The sequence below is a fragment of the Nipponia nippon genome, unplaced genomic scaffold (genome assembly GCF_047370975.1).
Source record: "Nipponia nippon isolate SJK-2023a ecotype South Korea unplaced genomic scaffold, ASM4737097v1 scaffold_2, whole genome shotgun sequence".
NCBI lineage: Eukaryota > Metazoa > Chordata > Aves > Pelecaniformes > Threskiornithidae > Nipponia > Nipponia nippon.
The window spans coordinates 64,962,870-64,982,176 of record NW_028262336.1 but is presented as its reverse complement, the minus strand read 5'-3'; the positions used below and the strand labels follow the sequence as shown (position 1 = coordinate 64,982,176).

At 41.1% G+C, this 19,307-nt stretch overlaps 2 protein-coding genes across 3 annotated transcripts in view; one reads left to right on the top strand and one right to left on the bottom strand.

Moving 5' to 3' along the window:
* Positions 1-19,307, bottom strand: part of RASA3 (RAS p21 protein activator 3) — a 181,376-nt gene that overhangs the window by 147,778 nt on the left and 14,291 nt on the right. Inside the window, exon 1 of one of the 2 annotated variants that reach the window (XM_087758474.1) lies at positions 7,859-7,988. The exons of the other annotated variant lie outside the window; for it this stretch is intronic. The gene's annotated coding sequence lies outside the window, so the exon portion shown is untranslated. Of the gene's footprint in view, positions 1-7,858; positions 7,989-19,307 lie in introns of those variants that run through there. 2 annotated transcript variants of the gene reach the window in all.
* On the top strand, positions 1,108-7,304 carry CFAP97D2 (CFAP97 domain containing 2). Its single transcript, XM_009472666.2, has 3 exons — positions 1,108-1,200; positions 4,626-4,706; positions 7,182-7,304. Exons 1-3 carry the CDS (start codon positions 1,108-1,110, stop codon positions 7,302-7,304), a joined length of 297 nt encoding a protein of 98 aa, XP_009470941.2.

Below are 19,307 nucleotides of genomic sequence, written 5' to 3'. Positions count from 1 at the left end.
GTTCATCCTTGCACAGACCCATTCTGGTTAGTGAATTTTGGTACTGTCAGCCATAGGTTCCCTCCTTACTTCCCAGTGCTTTTATATAATGTGCCTTATCCTACCTGTTTTAAAAGACCCATAACAGCTTCAAGTCGTAATTCAAGTCTTCTCCTTAGGAACTAAGAGCCTTATCAAGAAAATGCATGAGCCAAAAGCAAAGTCCTTCGGCAGTCTGCTGGACCCAGCTTCAGGGTGCTCGGCACCACAAGGGTGGAAACACCAGATGAACTGTTCAAGCTCAAGCCCAGCTTTGGAGGAGGCCAAACTGAGCTTGAATGAGCAGAAACACCTTTTCCATTTTGGGGTGGGCCTGAGAAAACATCTTTGCCCATTCATCTCCCTGCCGAAGGCAGCCTATGAAGAACCAAAGCCAGGATGGCCCTGCATGAGAATCAGCGGTCAACTTTGTAAATAACTGGCTTTTGCACGTCTGTTTGAGCTTTCCGTAAGTCATTAGCAATGAGATGGCATGCAGATAAAGAAAGGTGAAAAGCCTATTAAAAACCAGAACTATTTCCTTGTGAACACATTTGCTGTGGCTTTTGAAAAGTGCATACTTATCAATGAAAAAAAATGTTTTAAACAAGATATTGCAATGCAAAAGATGACACCTCCCACTGTGGATTTGCTCGGAGCATTACTGAGGCATGCTGTTCAATTCAAGACTCAGGAAATATAGCTCATTATACAGTCATTTGCATATTTACGGTAGTGTCCGACGCATTATTAATAGCTTACACCACTGTCTTTCCTTCGTCAGCAGGAGGTAGGTCTGGCTAGTGAAGTATAATTGGTAATCTATTTTATATATGAATAAAATACTCTTTGGAATGCTTTGCTATAACACTCAGTTCTTGTTTGCTATTTGTTAAATGTGTTGTCTGAAATGCTACCACCAGCTATTCATTCTTTTTCTGAGCAGCAATGCTATGACAACCCCCACGTGACCGGCTACAAACATTCCGCAAGTCTCCAGGGCTTTGCTTTAGGGAAGGCTTAGGCTGATATTACTCATACTTTCTTTTTTAAAAAGCCCAGATTCAGAGATGCTTTATTTTGTGCAAGATGCATCAAGCCTACCAGCCAATTATACCATGTAGCAACAAATATCTTCAGCTAAAATGGGACAAAGCAAAATATGAAGAACACAAGAAAAGGGTAGGTACAACTGTCTGATAAAGAGCAGAGGCCTTCATGAAAGAATAAGCTTACCCAAAAAGGCTACAGCATCTCTCTACTCATTCTTAATACTGTTATAAAAGCTACTGATCAGCAATAAGTTACAAGAGACAAATTTTAAGAATATCCAGCAAATATAGGTATAGCTTTTGTGTCCATTTAGAGTTATCATAATGACGTTCACCAAATTTAGAAGTGAAAAAGATTCAGTCAGTCATCTGCTCCAAAGCAGTAGTAATGCAGGACCGCTCCCTCTTGAAAATCCATAGAGTAGTGAATACCATCAGTGATGATTCAACTGTATTGCTACCTTAGGAAGATTGTATCACAATATAATTAGCTTTAATACGAAGAAATAATTCTTCATTATTTCCAGACTGGGTCTGTTTCATTAACTGTATAAAAATACCTTCCTTCCTTCCTTCCTTCCTTCCATTGTTCCCATAATTTGACTTGCAGGTGGAAAAAAGTTAAAGATGAGGTAGAGAATTGAATTTGACACATTTTTCTAACCAAATTGACAATATTGAAATAAATAAATAAATTTCCTTCTGTGTGAATTAACCTCAAGAGGCTTGCTATTGTATATATGCATGGCTATTTAAGCAGTGTCTCTTTTAAAGCAGGGAACTGATATTAGTGTAGCTGAAATACTCTCGGCATCCGCTGTGCGTACAGAACTCTCCTTTGTTCAGCGCACAGAGCACTTCATACATGCGGTAAGGCATTCAGAGGCCAAGAACAGAGGTTAGATATCATCATGATATATAGTGAAGAAATGTATTTATAGAGAACAAAACATTTCCCATGACTCAACTGCTCTTAGATTAAACACAAATGTTAATTTCTGAGTGCAAGCAAAGAGAAAGAGTAACTATCACGTTGGGCAAAGGATGGCTTAGAAGGTACAGAATTTTTTTCCTTATTACAGGGTTCACACCCAGATCAAGTAGTGACTAACAAGGTCTCCAATGGCCAAAAAGCAGCCTTTTCAAGTGTCCCTGTGTTGTCATGCTGGCGTGCTCCTGAATTCCCACACTAGTTGCCCAGAAATTTCACTGTGCCTTCCACTGGCATGAATTCAGGCTTGCTGCGGCGAACGCCAGCTACCAGAGCAGCAGTACCTGCGGGCTGGGGTAACTGAAGGCAGCAGGGCAATTTGGCAGGGTGTCCTGAATGGCACAGCCCCCTGTGGCACAGGCTTTTGCTCTGCCAAGAGAGACAGGGATTGCTCTGAGAAAGCGTAAGGGCCTCTGCTTGGTGATGTGCAGGCTTTGCATTGAAGGAGCTCACAAAAAAAAAAAAAGCAAAACAACAAACCACCAAAAAGCAGAGCAAGAGAGAAAGAGGAAAAATAGGAAGCAAGGAAGGAAAAAAGGTAACGTACAAAAAAAAACCAGAAAAGGTACACTTCTTGGAGAAGACCACTAAAAAGATGGCAATGGTTAGGGATAAGTTATCATTTTCTCCATGATGCAAAAGGTACAAAAAATGACAGCCTGTTTCTATGTACACAAGAGCAAATACTTCCATCTGAATAATTTTATTTTCTTAATGGAAGAAAGGAAGGGGGCGGGGGGGGGGAACAGAGTTACATCTCCTCTCTGCAACATTCTGCATAGAATTAAATATAAAACGGCTCCAAAACCACCATGGCTCTGGAAAGTGCCACAACAGAGATTAGGGTGGACTTAAAAAATACCAGGTTTTACCTTTTACAGTTGTGCATATAAGGACAGAAGAGAAATTAATCATAACACTTTCCAGAAAACAAATTCCACAGAAGAAATGTTGTTTCTAAACCCACATTTTTTGTTCAAGTTTGAAACAGTTTGCATATCTATAAATTAAAATCAGAGCTTGCATAAATACCACATTTTATTCTTCACACCAGTGATTTCTACTGACTGACACCATAACAACCCTCTTTTACAAACTGCATGTCTTCTTAAAGTCATTTTTAAAATAACTTAATAGCATGAAGAAGCAGAGGAGATAGCAGCAGCAGAAGCCAAAACCACCGAGACCCTCAGAGATTTACGAAGTTTAGTTCTGCTGTCCAGTAAAGATCAGCTACTTAACATGATGGGATCTAGAAAGGATTAAGATGAGTGCTCTCATCATCTCCCCCTGAAATCAGCTGGAGTTGAGAGCAGTCAGCCCCTTCTGGGATCCCACCTCCTCAGAGATGACTGCCACAAAAAAGCAGCTGAATGTTTTCACAAGAAGCCAAGCAGTTCAAGCGAATTTCAGACAAAGCTAGGAACTGCTAAACATTGTCCCAGTCAATGCTGTAAATTGTTCACCCTGTTATAAAAGCAAGGAACCTGTCCTGGTGGTATGTATGACAGGTCTGCCATCACAGGGATTGAAGCCTGGTCCTCGGCTCACCACAAAGCTGCTACAGGAAGAGACATGGAAATCTTCTGCTGGACTCAGGCAGTGCTTTGGTCATGCCCTGCTGCGTGGGGTTTGTGTTGGTGCTGTGCCTGCCGCTCTTACTTGACAGCCTCTTTTTTTTAAATAGCAAGTATTTCTTCTTTCTGTATCACTGAGTCTGCCTGAGATGGAACAGTTCGAGTATGAGGTATGACAGAGGGAGAACATTTATCACATATATTCCATGACAAAAATCATGGTATTGTTGTTTTAACCAATCTGGTCTCACTCCCTGCAGACCCCAGTCTGAGAGAGAGCGGCCTCCCCTCTAAACCCTGTCTCACTCCACTCCCCATTACCAGCTTTTCTTCCACGGGGTTTCTTCAGTCTAAGACAGCTCACAGATTATTCTTCCTCATATATTGCATGGCTATTTAGGTCAGGATGGAGATAAATATTACTGTGCCACTGAACCACCAACTGTGTTGGAATAATTAGATCCACAGTTTGCTTTTGATGATCATTCTGAAGTGCTAATAAGAAGAGACCTGGGAATACTTTCAACACAAAAAGTCCTTTTCCAGTATTGCTTACCTCTTTCTGGCAGCATCCTAAATGTGCATCCCTTTGGAAGAGCTGGCACAGCTTACGAGTATCTAGGGCTTTCTTACACCAGCCTTTTTATTTCTGCTGGATGCCTAATAAAAACTGCCTACCTTCTCTTAGACAGTCTTTCCTCTATCATGACATCAACACCACTGTAACCAGACTGTATGTATTTGTACATTTCTCCAACGTAAAGACCACTTTGCATCTCCAGCAGACTTCATAACAACTGCCTTTAACATTTTCATTTCCAACTACTCTTCTTCTGGGCAAGTCTGGCTTTGCTGATCTAATGAATCATATGCTTAATGGTGCTACTGCTGGCTAACAAAACAGAACATGAGAATTAAAAGATTTCCCATAATGATACGCAAGAGTATTTCCCACAAAAATGGATAAACATTTCATTTCTGTTGCAGATTCAGGCAGCAAAACCATTAGTGGACACAAGTGCCCCTGCAATACACAGCCACCTGCATCTGAAGTTAGGGAAGCTGAAGGTATAGTATTGGCTATTTCACTGGGCGCTAGCGTGCTTACCTTCACGTCTTCTCTCAAAGAAAACAAAGAGACTACCAGATGGTCACAATTTCAGGGCCTTTTTTTTTTTTTCCTCAGTGCAGTGATTGTTGCGACAAGGCTATCAGGATCCACGAATAGCACGCTGCCAGCAGTGTTAAAGAACTTATTTTATCTTTATAGTTATTGATGAAATGAATCAGAGTGCTTCAGATTAACAAGTGCTAAAGTGTTCAGATAGTCTCCTAAAAGATAATTCTGCACAACCATGAAAAAAAATGGCAAATAACAAGAATAGCACAATCATCAAGATACACACAGAGCAATGAACTGAATAATAGGATGTTAACATATTCAAAGCACAAGAAATAACAATGGGTAGCCTTGACTGGCAGTTATCCTTCAAAATCTTACTACTCCCAAGAGGCCAATTTTTATTAAAAGATGAGAGTGGAAAATAAATTGTTACCTAATTAACTCGGCTCACTAAAAGGAAACAACAACAATTAAAAAAAAACCCAACATGAGCACAGTAGAAAATATGTGCAGCTAAACCCTGTCAAAGACTTAATTTCCAACACAGTGCCCCTCAGGCAATGGGAGCGTAGCCCATGTAAGGACTTCAGAATTAATTTCCTTAAAATTGTTTATCATCTCACTGTGCGACATAGTAATCCCCAGGCACGTTAAAATCATTTCACTAGCAAAACAATTCATTTCTCCTCCATGCATAAAGTCATATGCTATAGTAGGATGTGGATTCAATTGCTGTTGTTAATTTTTTCCTGTTACTGTAAAAATAACACTGCTAAAGTTCCTTTGCAAATGAAACACTGCATAACGCCCCACCCCCCAGGTTAACAAAAAAACACCAACAGGAACCCACTACTCTTGGGCATGTTCCTGCGAACTACAGGTCCTGATACCTGGAAGTGAGACTGTGGTCCTACTCTCTTTCTCATCCCCCTCCTTTCCAAACTGCTACAGAAAGAAAGAAAAAACCCTCTAATGCTGCAATCTTCTTTACAATCATTCTCCTCAAGGTTATTCAGAGCCTGATGGGATTACTTAAAGCACCAGTTTTAGGTGCCTTTACACTACAGTGTGACCAGCATCTGACCCGCTTTGGTTATAAACCCCAGCAAAGAAGGCAGATGCACTAGATTCCCTACAGTAACTTGCTACTCTAACGTGAGCCACCCAAAACTATCAGAGCTGGATGAGCAGGATTTCCTATTCATTTTATACAGGACATGCAATATCTTTGGAGCGCCTAGAATCAAATATGGGGGAAAAAAAAGGGCGGAGGAAGGAGAAGAGTGAATTAGTATGCCCAAAACAAGACTATCCCTTCATTGATTCTGTTCTGAGAGGCTTTTGAGAATGAGATGTTGAGGTCCAGCCATGAAAAAGAGTGCTTTCCCTGCTTTCCCCCATCCAGCCTTTCTCCGGTTTCCTCCAACTCAGCCCTGCTGGGAAAGGCATTCTTGGGATACAGATAACTTTGAAAATAAGTTTTTCTCTTCACCTCTCCCCCATTTCTTCCTAATACCCACAAACACACTTTTAGCATGGATTTGTGTTCTTCGAATAACAACATGGTAACATTTTTTACAAATTAGACAATGCCCCAGGATATCCAAAGGGATTCTCCTGCCTCCACTGGACTCCTTCAATTTTCATCCCACTTTTGACACTAAGGCGTTTTGCTCATTGTACAGTTAATTTCAGAGATTATTAGTAATCTTCCATTTTAAAACTGAAGTTAAAGAAAGAGGCTTAAAATCACGCTAAGGATGAACAGAACTAGCTTATACTGCCTCATACATCTCTCTCCATTTGTTTGTCACACCCAGTTGCTGCTTCTCTTCTTACACTAGCCTGCAACCCCTCCAGGACAAAAAAGGCCTGCAACTGGACCTCATCCAAATCTCACTGAAGTCAATGGAAAAATTACCATTTGATCCAAAGCCCACCAAAGATAACGGAAAGGCTCCCATTGACTTCAGAGGAGTCTGGGTAAGTCCCCTCATGTGTTTGTACAGTGTCCATCACAATCCTAGGTTTTGACGAGAGTCTATGAAGGCTGCTAGAGACACAGAAGATAATAATGATCCTGGAAAATACATTGACAAATATTTATAGAAATTCCACTTACACTAATGAAATGCATTTGCTAATCATGCAGGCTGCTGCTGTGGTTGCAGGAAAGTGTTTCAGGGCCAAATTCACAGCATTGCAAAGGGCTTTCTCTCCCTGCATCACCACTAAAATGGTGAAACAAAGGGTTCTCTCAACACTAGCACAGAGTTTTACGTGATCAGTGTCTGTCACACTCTGTGTGGAGAAAGGGACAGCAATGGTGAACACCCTGTTAGGTATCCATGATACATCACTGCTGCTTGCTCTGGCCTTGTAAAAACAAAAGCATTTCTTTATCCCTTCTGTACACAAAGTTGGAGGAAGACCGACTTTCCACCATCAAAAGAGACAACCATTTGCTGCTGGAGAAGACATCCTGCATCATGAGAACAAAGGGACAAATCGACAACAAAAATGACTATAAGGCCAAAAGGTAACATCAGCAGCACGATTTCTATGTAGTTATCAAGTTACCTTCCCAGTGACAAACATAGCTAAGGATAAACTGCTCCGTGAGGACATGCATTTTAAAAGGCAGCCTAAGGTATAATCAACACTTCAGAAAGCCATTTGCTTGCCCTGTCACATGAAATCCAATGCGAGGTCATTTTCGTCCTACCCTCTGTTGAAGAGAAGATGGCTTTAAATTAGTTTTTCAGTTTAATAACTGAGGGAATGAAAAAAAAAAGAGAGGGACAACATTGCCCTACTTTAAGGAAATAAATGAAGCAAACCTATTATGTCTCAGCAAAGCTGTTGCGCCTGCTAAGTGAGTCATTGCTGCTGACTTTGCCAGTTGTTCCTACCGACACCACCGGAAAGAGGGAGAACCACAGCTTAGAGATGAAATAAAGACAGAGCAAAAAATAGAATTAAAATTAAAAAGAAAAGTGGAGCAGGAAGTAGGCAGAAGTGAAAATATAATTTACTGTCCAAAGGAGACCAAGCAAAATATGCCTTGAGGATTTATCCCTAGAGAGAAGCACCTTACCTATTTTTGATTCAGGAGGAAATTCACTCCCCGAGTAGGGCACAGCAAACCAGTCAATAGCAGGGACAGGCTTCTGAAGTGAAGAGAATGTTTTGTGTAACTCAGGTGGTGGTTGTTACCTACTGTGATTCATTTACAGACAGACTACTTCATGACAGACTGACTGCTCATCAGGCCCTAAAGTGTCTCCAGACAGCAAAATGCAGCTCAGGTGCAAGTGACCTAGGTAGAACTCACTACACATCACTGTCACGCATATCCTGACATTTGCACAGTTTCTTGGGAAGATAGAAATTATGTGAAACAGAGTTGGTCATGTCCACATCACGCAAATCCACATCATCATAGCACTTATGGCTTGTCTCTAGTGAATAATACCCAGATCAGTGCAGGCTTTAACAAGCATCAGTTAACTCCGTTGCTGAAGGTGTGATTCCACAAGTCATGGAAGGAGCAGAGCACCCTGCCCCTTTTCATTCCCTCTCTCTGTTCTTGATTCAAGTGGCAAACTCTTGTTTTCTTTGGATCAACTCTGGTTTTCATCAAACCTCTCCATTAGTTAATTAAACTTGAGACAGCAGCAGAAAACTAACCCAACAAAACCAAACAAACCTGGAGAGTTTTTCTGCCACTTTCTGCAAAGTGATGAATTACAGGGCTGGTGCAAGGGGTGGAGAAGACCACACAGCTGAGAGCAGTGGGGAGATGAGCAGGGAAAGTAAAAGAGCAAGTCCTTCCTTTTTTGGTGGCAGGAGACTGCTACGAGATCAGCTCAGCTGCCTGGGAAATTACAGTCTAAGAACTCACAGAAAGTTTCCAAGGCATTTGAGGCAGTACGCTTATCTCCGTTATCTTCATGCTTCCCAACTTGGTTCATCAGGTTTGGACACAAAATAAATGTATAAACCAAAGTCACTGAAACTGATTGTTAAACACCTCAGACACCAGCCATGCCCCCACCTACAGCAGTGCACTACAGCAATTCCAAGAGTGGAGGGTTGGCATTAACCCAAGACAAAACTAGCATTTTTCCTCTTGTAAAATGTAGCAAACCTCCATACAGGCAGGGCTGCAGTTGGAAGATACTGAACAAAGACTATCCTCTTAAGAAGGACAAAAGGATTGGGTTGCAAGGGCTGGTTAACGCAGATCCAGGAGGAGCAAGTCCCTGTAGGAGAGGTATACCACCTTAGACAAATTTTCCCCTGATGCAAGATTGACAGATACTTCACATTCTGGGTTCCCAGGCGTGGGAACACGAACAAGCGGGAAGAAGTTTGATTCTGCTTATATGGTTTTCCTCTCTATTTTAAGCAGAGAAAAACGAAAGCAGGAGCTGCGGAGAGTGAACCAGGAGAACTGTGCCATTCTGGATAGAATTACAAAGTCCCAGCCTCAGTATCAAGTTCAGCGATGGCACGAGGATTGGCAACGAGCTGAAAAATACATGGCCAACTTTGCGAGATATCCTCGTGGGCGGTGTAAATCACAGAGCCGAAAGGTGGCCCTGAGCTTCTGTTCTTTCCTTCCCGTTTATTTCTAGATTGGGACTGCCCGTAGAGCGCATTTCGCTGCGCTTTTGCGCTGGGGATTAACTGCACGTGGCAGCCAGCCACACAATTAACAGCCGTTCCTTTATACAGCCACTCTTATCAAATGAATCCCAGAGCGCTCTTCAGACTTTATTAGGTGATTTGTAAGTGCTGTAGTTTCTACAGTCAGACTGCCCACCACAAAGAGAAATAAATCTAAAAATAATTAAAAAAAAAAAGAAGCAATGGCTTATCAGTTCCCTGAGAGAAACAGCCAAACATTGCAGCAACATTTAAGGTGACCAAGTGGGCATATGCATTGAGGGCTCCAAACCCTACACTGGCCATTCTGTGCAAAGTAACCAGCTTCTTCTTTTCATTAGTAACAGAGGTAAAGAAAATAACAACAAAACAGCTATATGAGGTATTAGCAAGCTTTCCCAGAGAAAGAAAATGGACTGTCTTTAACCTTTCCATGTCCAAACTCCCTGGCTTTGAGCCCGCCAACTCACAAGCTCCTGAGTTTCCTCCCAGACAACCCAGAGGGAAGCTGCAGCACTGCCCACCAGGCAGGGAGCTGCCATCAGCTCTGCCTTTACCCATCCTCCCTATCACCTTGGACTGCTGGGCCTCCATGGTCATATGTCTTTATTTGGGAGGTATGTCCTCCATCATGCGAGTCTGATTCAATATGTATATGTCTGGCTCAGCCTCTATATTCTCTACGTTACCCATTACCTCTAGTTTGAGGCCACTGAAATCAATCTTTTTGAAGTCTGTAATTTCTGAACATACATAAAAAGATTTTCAAAGGTGTTGCTTATCCCAACCTATCCGAGTCTTCGGAGGACAGTAAGTAGTATGTGTTTTATGCCAGGACTATCCTTTTGCTGAACCTTTGGTCCCAGTTCTAATTCCAGAGGATTTGCTCAGGAGAGGCAAAGCACTCAAAGGAAAAAGCAATAAAAATTGTGGCATTGTAAATAAGAAAGAGAACCTCTCACCAGCTTCTGTCCGGCGACCATTCTTGAATACAGCTATATCATTTTTAATAAAGATTTCCAAAACTACTCAGTCTGAGGCAGAAAGCAAGTATAGAAAGCTTCAACCCAAACAGTTAAGACTCGACAGAGAAACAAGCGGCTAAAAGAGAGGCTTCTACAATGGAAAATATTAGGCAGCTTTAATTATAGTGGAAGTATCATTACAAACCAAAGAATTACATTAAAAATAGTAAGGTTGTAAAGCCAGGTGCTCCATAATCACAAAGTACCAAAATTACGGCTGTAAGATATTTTTCAGGTATGTATATGTTCATCAAATTTTTATTTTGGCAGATTTTTTATAAATGCATAAACAAATTCTCACAGAGAACTAAATACATCCTGCAACCTTCCCCATGTGGACCGTTAAGTCTGTGCTCCATAATTAATAGGTACTAGAACACCTGTAAGAAGTAGTCACTAGAAACCACTTTTTTCCAGTCTCCAGAATCAAGGCAGTGACAGGTTCTTTATTTTACATACATTTATATTGATTTCTTTCTTTTCTGGCAGGAAGAGCAATTTAAACAGAAAACATCTAAACAAGACAGAAAAAGAGAAAAGCAACTGAAAGAAGAAGGTGTGAAGAGTAAGATGAAGGAAAAAGAAAGAGAACATGTCCACCACGGAAAGGGAAAGAACAACTACAATAAGACAGAGTTCCAGAAATAGCGTTATTCCAGTAGTCTCCTGTGAAAGCAATTTAGGAAGTAGCAAAGGGCTCTTACTCCCTCTTGGATAACTACGGCATTTGGAAATTTTGCTGTCCTCAGCCTTCTGCTTTGCTTTTATTCTGGAAGTCACTCCCTTCCTGGCATGGTGGACCAGCAGAACAGGGGGTTGCAAGCCCATTTTGTGATTGCGACCCTGTGCATCAGCATACTTTGATTCCCATGGTTTAAGTTACAATACTACTGTTCCTATGCAGGTGATAACTTCCAGCATTGGAAAAGTCTGGACTTGTGAGGGGGGGTAACCTTTTCAACTACACAGCTAAACTCAGCAAAAAATGTAAGCAGAAATCCAGAAGGAGCTGGGGTGCCTGGGAGAATCAGGTGGAAGGACTCATATAGTTTAGGATACTAGGGGTTTAAGTATTCTGTAAGGGTGTAGATATTAAAGACACCGTGTCATCAGAATAGTGAAAAAAGTATAAAGCAAAATGGCATAAAAGTCATTTCCCTTATAATTACCACCAAAACTCCTCAGAGTTCACAACAGCTAGCAAAGAAGGAGCCTAACTGGGAAAAGGACTGTAAGCGAGCAACTCCAGCATAACTAATTGATCTGATTAATATTTGGGCCTTTTTCACAAATGACAATTTTCATCTTGGTATCCAAGGTCTCCCCAGTGAGGACCCAGCTGGCTGACAGTAAATACTTCAGAGCGAGGGTTTTGGAAAGGCTTCAGAGAGCCTCTGAAGCCTCTGAGCCACTTGCTACAAGCAAGGGAGGGCGCCTGGTGGACCAGCCCCCTCCCAGCACAGCGACACCTCCTTCTTTACTCGTGATTTTATCCAATTTTTGTGTCAGTCACAGCAACTGCATTCACAGAGTGAAAATACTGAAAATACATAAAATTTATTTCTAGCTTCCTTTTTAATGGGATTTAGCAGCTTGAAACAAGGAGAAACAGCACCACGTGACCCATCGGCTCTCCGCATGTTGTAAACTACCACTCTCTCGGACCATCATTGATCTACAGTTCAGGGGACGGATGCTTCTGTTCTGAAACGCATATTCTGTATTACTTGTTTTTTAATTACACATCTTCAAAAGACAATGTGTATTAAAATCACAAACTGGTCTTAGCATAGCCAAGTGAAGTAGCATCAGTTCTCTCAGAAGAGGTATCAATTGAAACCAAGCATCGAACCAATACCAGCTCTTGCTTTATCTGAAGTAGAATTTCATCTGTAATCATTTTGGAGGGTGCCAACTTTCCAAGCAGATGCCCCAGGAATATTTACTTCCTGGTACTTGGAAATGCTTTCTAAGACATTTTCTCCTTTCTGACTTGCAATATGGTTCAGTGGATAACCTTTGAAGTGCTAATGATGAAAACTTATTTTTTGAAGCACAGAAATTCTAAAATACAAGACTGTGTCTTTATAGTACTGAACAGAGAGTAGAAATAACAGCTACCATAACCACCAGCCCTCCAGTACTTCAGTGTCTCTGCCATACAACTGCGAACTCCTGGCTTCAGAAAATTCACAGCTTCCCAGGGCAGGATACCCAAATCCACCACACTAGAGGGAAAAGCTTCACCACACCTAAGTGCCTGGGTCAAGAAGGAAAAAGGATTCTTGTTTGCCCAAAGCAATAGTGGGACTGGCCCAACGTGCTGTGGCAATATACATCCCAGAGTGCACTGAGGATGCCCAGATCCAGCGTAGAGGGGGTGACCCCCATGCAGTGGTCAGCAGCAGGGCTCCACGGCTGGCTGAAGGTCATCTCAAGCCACCCGCCGTGACGGGAGAGTGCCAGGACAGACAAACTCAGCCACTGTTGTGCACCTCTGTTACAGCAATCACAGTGGGCGAGCACACATCAACTGTTCCCTCCAACAGTAGCTCATTTCTAAAAGAAAGGTTAGGCACGCTTTAAACAAGAGCCAAAAAGACAGTAGTGTAATGAACCAAAACTTCCCCCACCAGCAGAAAGAAGATGCCAGCTTGGCTTTAACAGCAGTTTGATTTTTTAATTAAAATGTCCTGTGCCCTTATGGCGGGAGTCGAACACCCCTGAAGTCCCTCGCTTCACGTGGTTCCAGGTTGGATCATCAGGGCACTCTGCAAGGGGCCAGCTATCCTTAACAAGTTATATCATTGAACCAAACAAAATTCTTGTTTTCTTTTCTTCTTTAAAAGCTTCAGATTGGGATGATAATAACCTAAAACGTTTGACCGAATGCCACTTGCCTTATAATGAAGGAGAAATGTTACTCTCTTCAAATCCCTGGCTCTGAAGTTAAAACACTTTGCTACTGAAACGCTGGTATGATTACAAGCTAAACACTTGAAACAAAAGAGAACTAAAGTACCACTATAAAAAAGAGTCTTAAGAGTTACAGGAGATGTTAATCTGAGGGTCAAATTCTGCTTCCATTTTCACTATTGTAAATCCAGGCTAGCAGCCTTATCTTTACTGCAATTGCTGTGGACATAACAACCTTACATTAAGAAACCATGCCAAAAGAAAACTCATGATGAAGTTTTAAAGATGGCTGGGCTACCAGCTCACTGCCATGGAAAACAAATGGTCACTCTCCCCCTTTTACCCTTCTCCTTGCGCCCCTCTTCCATTCTGCTTGTCTTGCACCAATACTTGTGCTCTTTAAACCCTGAGCAAGGTCAGCTCCAGGATAAAGGTCACAAAGGAAAACCTTTTTTCTTTTTTTTTTTTTTTTTTTAGAAAGGAGAACAGTTTTACAGTGGGTTGAATCCGTTCATTGAAGATTAATTTAAGATTAAGGCCATAGCTGATGCAAGGAAGAAGTAAAGCCACATATTCCTTCGCTAAAGTGGAAAAATGGTTACTCACTGCCTGGCGGTATTTAACACCAAAATAGCTCTCCTAAGGGTCAACAGAAACACATGGAGCCCAGCAAAATGGTCACAACTCAATAATCCATGTTTGTTACCATGGAAAAATTGTTAATATAGACACAATCAGGGTTTGTCCAAGTTAGGAATGACTAATCTGGTATTCACCATCACCCCCCCTTTTAACTGGACAAACACCAAGTATGAGAGTATTCATTTTATTATTTCTTTATATTTACCACAATAAAAGGAATATTACTCAAATATTCCTGAATTTTTAGGGTTTTTCTTTTTTTTTTTTAACATGGAGTTTTTATGATTTCAGGAGAAAACTATTCACCTGGATTTCCAGGCCCTGAGTTTAAGCAAGAATAATGAGTTGAAACCATATTGCCTGCAGTTTAAAACAAAAAAATCAAGCCTTCCAAAGATGTTGCACTTGTATTATTGCAGTAAAAGTTGTGAAACTGAAATCTGAATTGTGAATTTTTTTATTTGCTTCATAGTTACAGAACATGCAGGGTTCACGTTTTCAAGTTTTCCTTTGCTCTTATTAAGTTAAGAAGCCTTCTTTTGAACAGTTTTCACTTAATGCCCCAGCAGGAACTTGAACTAAAGAGAGAGAGAGACCACAAAAGTTGTAATAAAACTGTAACAGTGGGGATCTTTGTTCCTTCCCAACACTCATGTTTGACTCTCCTTGCTAACCTCATTCGAAGTCAGCTTAATTGTCCTATGTTTTAAATGTGTTCCTAAAATAAAAGGTAGGGTTTATTTAGAAGTATGTATGTGTATTGACACACTTAACTTGTATGTGTTTAAAAACTAAATCAGCACAAAAGAAGTGCAAAGAAAGCAGCAGCGTCATGCAGCAACAACTAGAGGTTACCGGGACAGAGCACAGCATGGTGGTTTGGTTAAACCTGTGGTTTACACTGTTGATCAGTCCCTTCAGAATTAAAATGCATTTATCCTGCCATACACCCTACTGTGAAGGATGGAAACGCTACCTCCACCGTAGATATGAGGAACTCTGGGATAAGGGCTACTGTCACATTAGTCAGAGGGTCATATTTGCACCTGACTCCAAACTCACCATTCATACATACTTCTTAAAGATCAGTTTACGTTTCAGGACAAACCAACTAGATGGCTAAGCAAAGCAGCTCAGGTATAAGAAGAATTTGAACTCTACTCTTAAATATAATATCAATTTAATTGTCCCCAGCCAGTTCTGCAAATTCAAGCACGTTTACTGAAGTTTGTACACAGATAACCACGGAGTTCGAGGTCCAGGTTTACAAGTCAGTGAGAGGCTGGTGCTCAAAATACCATGTGTGGATGTCACTTCCTTGCCAACATGAGGTCTAGTTATTCTTTTGCTTTCCTACAGATGAAAAGCCAGAGTCTGAACAAACATATGAACCACAATGTGTGGAAGCACTGGAGCTTGTTGGGCTACAGGAAGACACTGCGTAATTTGTCAGCCTGAAGTACTGTTGCAGCTCTCCAATTTACAAGCTAACTTCTACTGGGACCCTGCAACCTGTATCTATAAAACCATACATGGGGGAAGATACAGGACATCAGGAGAAAGAATATCCCCAGGGTGGGAAAGAAGGAGCCTACAGAAAGGAAGATGGAGGTACGGTGGTTGCTGTGCTACTGTGTCAGAGGGGCAGGTAATGGAAAACCTCCATGCCTGCTGTTGTTCCAGCCCTCATGCATCGTTTCTAGCTGGAGCAGCCAAAGAAAAAAGTTAAATGAGGAAGGAAAGCTGGAATGGAACATCCCGCTCACCTCCACATCCGGCACCGTCCTCTGTTTCCTTATTAGACAAACATAACCCAGATTTATTTCACTGTGCTATTTTCTTTTGAATCAGCACATTCATTATTTTTTAATTAAAGCAAATCTTGCCAAAGCTGTAGGAAAACATACAAGCTCAAGAACAAGGGTAATGATTACTGCCATTATACATGTACGTAGAAGTGATACATTACGACCTCCTAGCAATTCACCTATCTGAAAAAAAGAACAAAAAGGAGGTAATATTACCAAAACCATAGGGAAGTAATAATTTTCTTCTATATTTAAATAATGCTGAAATCTTTCTTCAGCCTACAGAAGCTTGACATTTACATATATTGTTAAAGGAATAGAAGAAAAACCTTCTTCAGTAAAAACAGAGATGCAACCTGTGAAGTGAATCACAGCTACCTTTCTGCAGTGTTTTCTTGTAATATTTTTTGAGACCTTTAAGAATCTGATAAAAGGAATCCAGAAACAGACGAGAAAGATTTTTTGCTCTTTCTTACCTATTTCTTTGATGCCCACATCCAACAGAAAATTAATTTTACATTCTGCATCAACCAGCAATTTTTGAGTCTCATTTCAATTTTAAAACTCATAGTTTTCTTCATGAATTAAATATGGCACCTAGTAATACAATCACTACAGTAAGGCTGGAATTTTAGTTCCAACAATACATTGATTAAACTCTGCCCTCAAGAGTTTCAGTTTTCAGTATGACAAAGGTTGCTTTGATTGTCTCACATCTGCATTATCTATGTAGTAGGGTTTAAGTACAGTGCCGTGATTTGGAAGGCATGTGGAATCGTGCCTGTCATATATAATCTATACACATATGCACAAATTAAAGCCCATTGAACTGGATTCCCCAGTGCCTCCCTGGAGCTCAGCTGGCATAGCTGCACTGAAAATTGGTCCCATTATCAGGAGACAGACAATCACTTCTTGCCTCTGCCTTCCCCACCCCCGCCGGTTGTCCTTCATGGGGCCGCTTGCTGCATCGTTTGTGCGCTGCCAGCGCTTTGTTGCGGGGACTGCGGCCTTTGAGTTGCTCCTGCTGCTTCACTAACACCGCCAGAAACAGAAGCATTTGCTGAACAGCGCATTAGTGATAATTGGTTTAATTTGGTCTCCCCATCTCTGCCAGGCTTCCGTGCAACAGAAGCATGCAAAGCAAACCTGGCTAAGCTCTTCTAACAGTCTACATCATAGGACAAGCTTCATTTCACTTCCGGACTCCTTAGCTTGAAGCTTAACACAAATTAGAATATATACTAACAGGTCATCGTGCAAGAAAGTGCAATCTTAACCAAGCACATCTTGCATCTTCCTGAGGACAACACAACTTGGATTTTGGGCCAGCTGCTGGGGACCTCTACACAGCAAACGGCGTGCAGTTGTAGCTTGGACACACTTACATAAACACCTGTGAAAACCCACTATGAAAGACAAGCGAAGAGGGTATAAACCATCAGGAAATACTGGTTACCCACTAGTTAGAGTTCCTGCAGCTTTTCTACTTTATGTCTTTTGCAGCAGTTTGTCATTTTTGCTAAGCATGTTTGTACAGCGTTGAAAGCAAGCTTCTTGCGTGAAGTTCAAATTACATCTTTGCTGCTGTTTTAACCTGAGTTAGCTTTGGTTAACTGATTTGAGTTAAAGCTTAGACTTCTTAAGTGTTTTGCAGTACTGATACATCCTATATTGCGCTTCTAGAACATATTAGCAGCCATTAGCTAAAGCATTTCAACATCACAGCTCCATCCTAGGGTAGACGAAATGTGACTGATGATTGATTGATAGATCAAACAACATGAGAAGATACACTGGTTGGCAGACACACAATAAGGATACAGACCACCTGACTGGTTCAAATTCATTGTCGGTGCAGATATACATGGAGGCAGCTCTCTGTCCATCAAACTGTGTTAGAACATCGGCTGGAGTGAGCCTTACCTCAGCTGTGAAAAATCAAAGTGATATTTGCAAACCCTTGGTGGCATCAGCTAAAAAAAGTATAAAACACAGATCACATTATAAAGCTAGTCATGAAAACCTGTGAAAGTTTGCAAATCTTCAGATATGGATAAAAAAAAATAAAAGACTCGTATCCACCTTTGCTGGGAAACATCAGACAAACAAAATTCCAGCAAATGGGCGCAAGTGCATAGAGCTAGTCTGGACTTGAATCAAGATTGATTTCAAGTACGTTAGAGATCTGATCTGAATGTTTTGTACAACTTGTTTCAGGCTTTGATTTTGTGAACTGAAGGGGAGAGCCCATTTCCTCTATGCTGAGTGCAACTAATAACAGCTGTAAAATGGTGCTGGCTGCCTGACAGGTCATAATACTTTTATCCTCTGACCTTTCTGAGAAGAGGACCAAGGTTGGCATAGATGCACACTTGCACATTTTTTCCATCCTATAACATATTATCCTAATGCAACTAATTATTACACTGTAAACACAATTTTATTTTGATGCTTATCATTTCTCAGAATGATAAACACCTTCTGCTACTGAGTTTGTAAATATATACACTTTTTAAAAATCTTGCTTGTAATTGGATCTTCTTATAAGAAGAATAATATTTTGCATGCTATGTTACCTCCAATGCCAGAGGTAGACATTCAAGTTCAACATACCTCGTCTGCGTGTTCTGTGCAATGAACATTCTCCCTAGAAGATACATGGCCTACATGCCAAACCCACCTGGAAGTTGGGGGGGGGGGGGGGGGGGCGGAATCTCTGATTTGGAACTTTAAGTTAGGTGCCAAAATAAAATATCCTGTTTTCAAAGGCACCCAGCATTTTCAGACGGAAAGCAAACAAACAAACAAAAAAAATCAAGCCTTCTTTTGTTGGCTGTCTAAATATGGTTCTATATCTTAATTAGATGATCAAATTTGAATTAAAAGATGTTTGCCTCCATTTTAAAAATCTGTTGTTCATCTGGCCACACTTGTAATGGCAAACAGCTCAAGGCACTAAAATCAAAGGGCAGGCTAATTGTGTTAGGTTAAAGCGTTGCAAAGGACTTGACTTTACAAGCCCTTCATATACAAAGCTCCCACTGCCTGCAGGATCAGGGCCTTACATGGAGATCCGAGACCTTCCTAGTTCTTTCAGTTCTTTTTTTCATGCTGGAAGAGCTAGGTTGCCATCTGGCACTGGCTTGCAGCAGCTGCGCGAAATAAACTCAAGCAAACATATTGGCACAGGTGGGATTAACAATTAGAGGGGGCAAGTACTGCATTTTAATTTATCTAAACAAAAGCTCACGAGGATTCTGCACCTCTGTGTGCATGTCATGTCTTGCCTTTTCGGCTCTAGAAGTTATTCTTCAACCTCAGTGGTCTGGAGAAGACTTCATCCAAATCACTGCTCCCAAGCGTATTTTGGGTTAAACTTTTAACGTGAAACTTTTTCCCTTGAACCATGCATAGTCCAGTCAACACAAACATATATATCTCTCTCTCACTAAAAAAAGCTCTTTTGGTAAGTTCAGTAAAA

Excerpts from the sequence above, each read along its gene's own strand:
- CFAP97D2 (XM_009472666.2), top strand. The coding sequence starts at position 1,108 with ATGCATCAAGCCTACCAGCCAATTATACCATGTAGCAACAAATATCTT. Across the intron at positions 1,201-4,625 it reads ATGAAGAACACAAGAAAAGG|ATTCAGGCAGCAAAACCATT; the intron begins GTAGGTACAACT and ends TTTCTGTTGCAG. Across the intron at positions 4,707-7,181 it reads TGAAGTTAGGGAAGCTGAAG|TTGGAGGAAGACCGACTTTC; the intron begins GTATAGTATTGG and ends CTGTACACAAAG.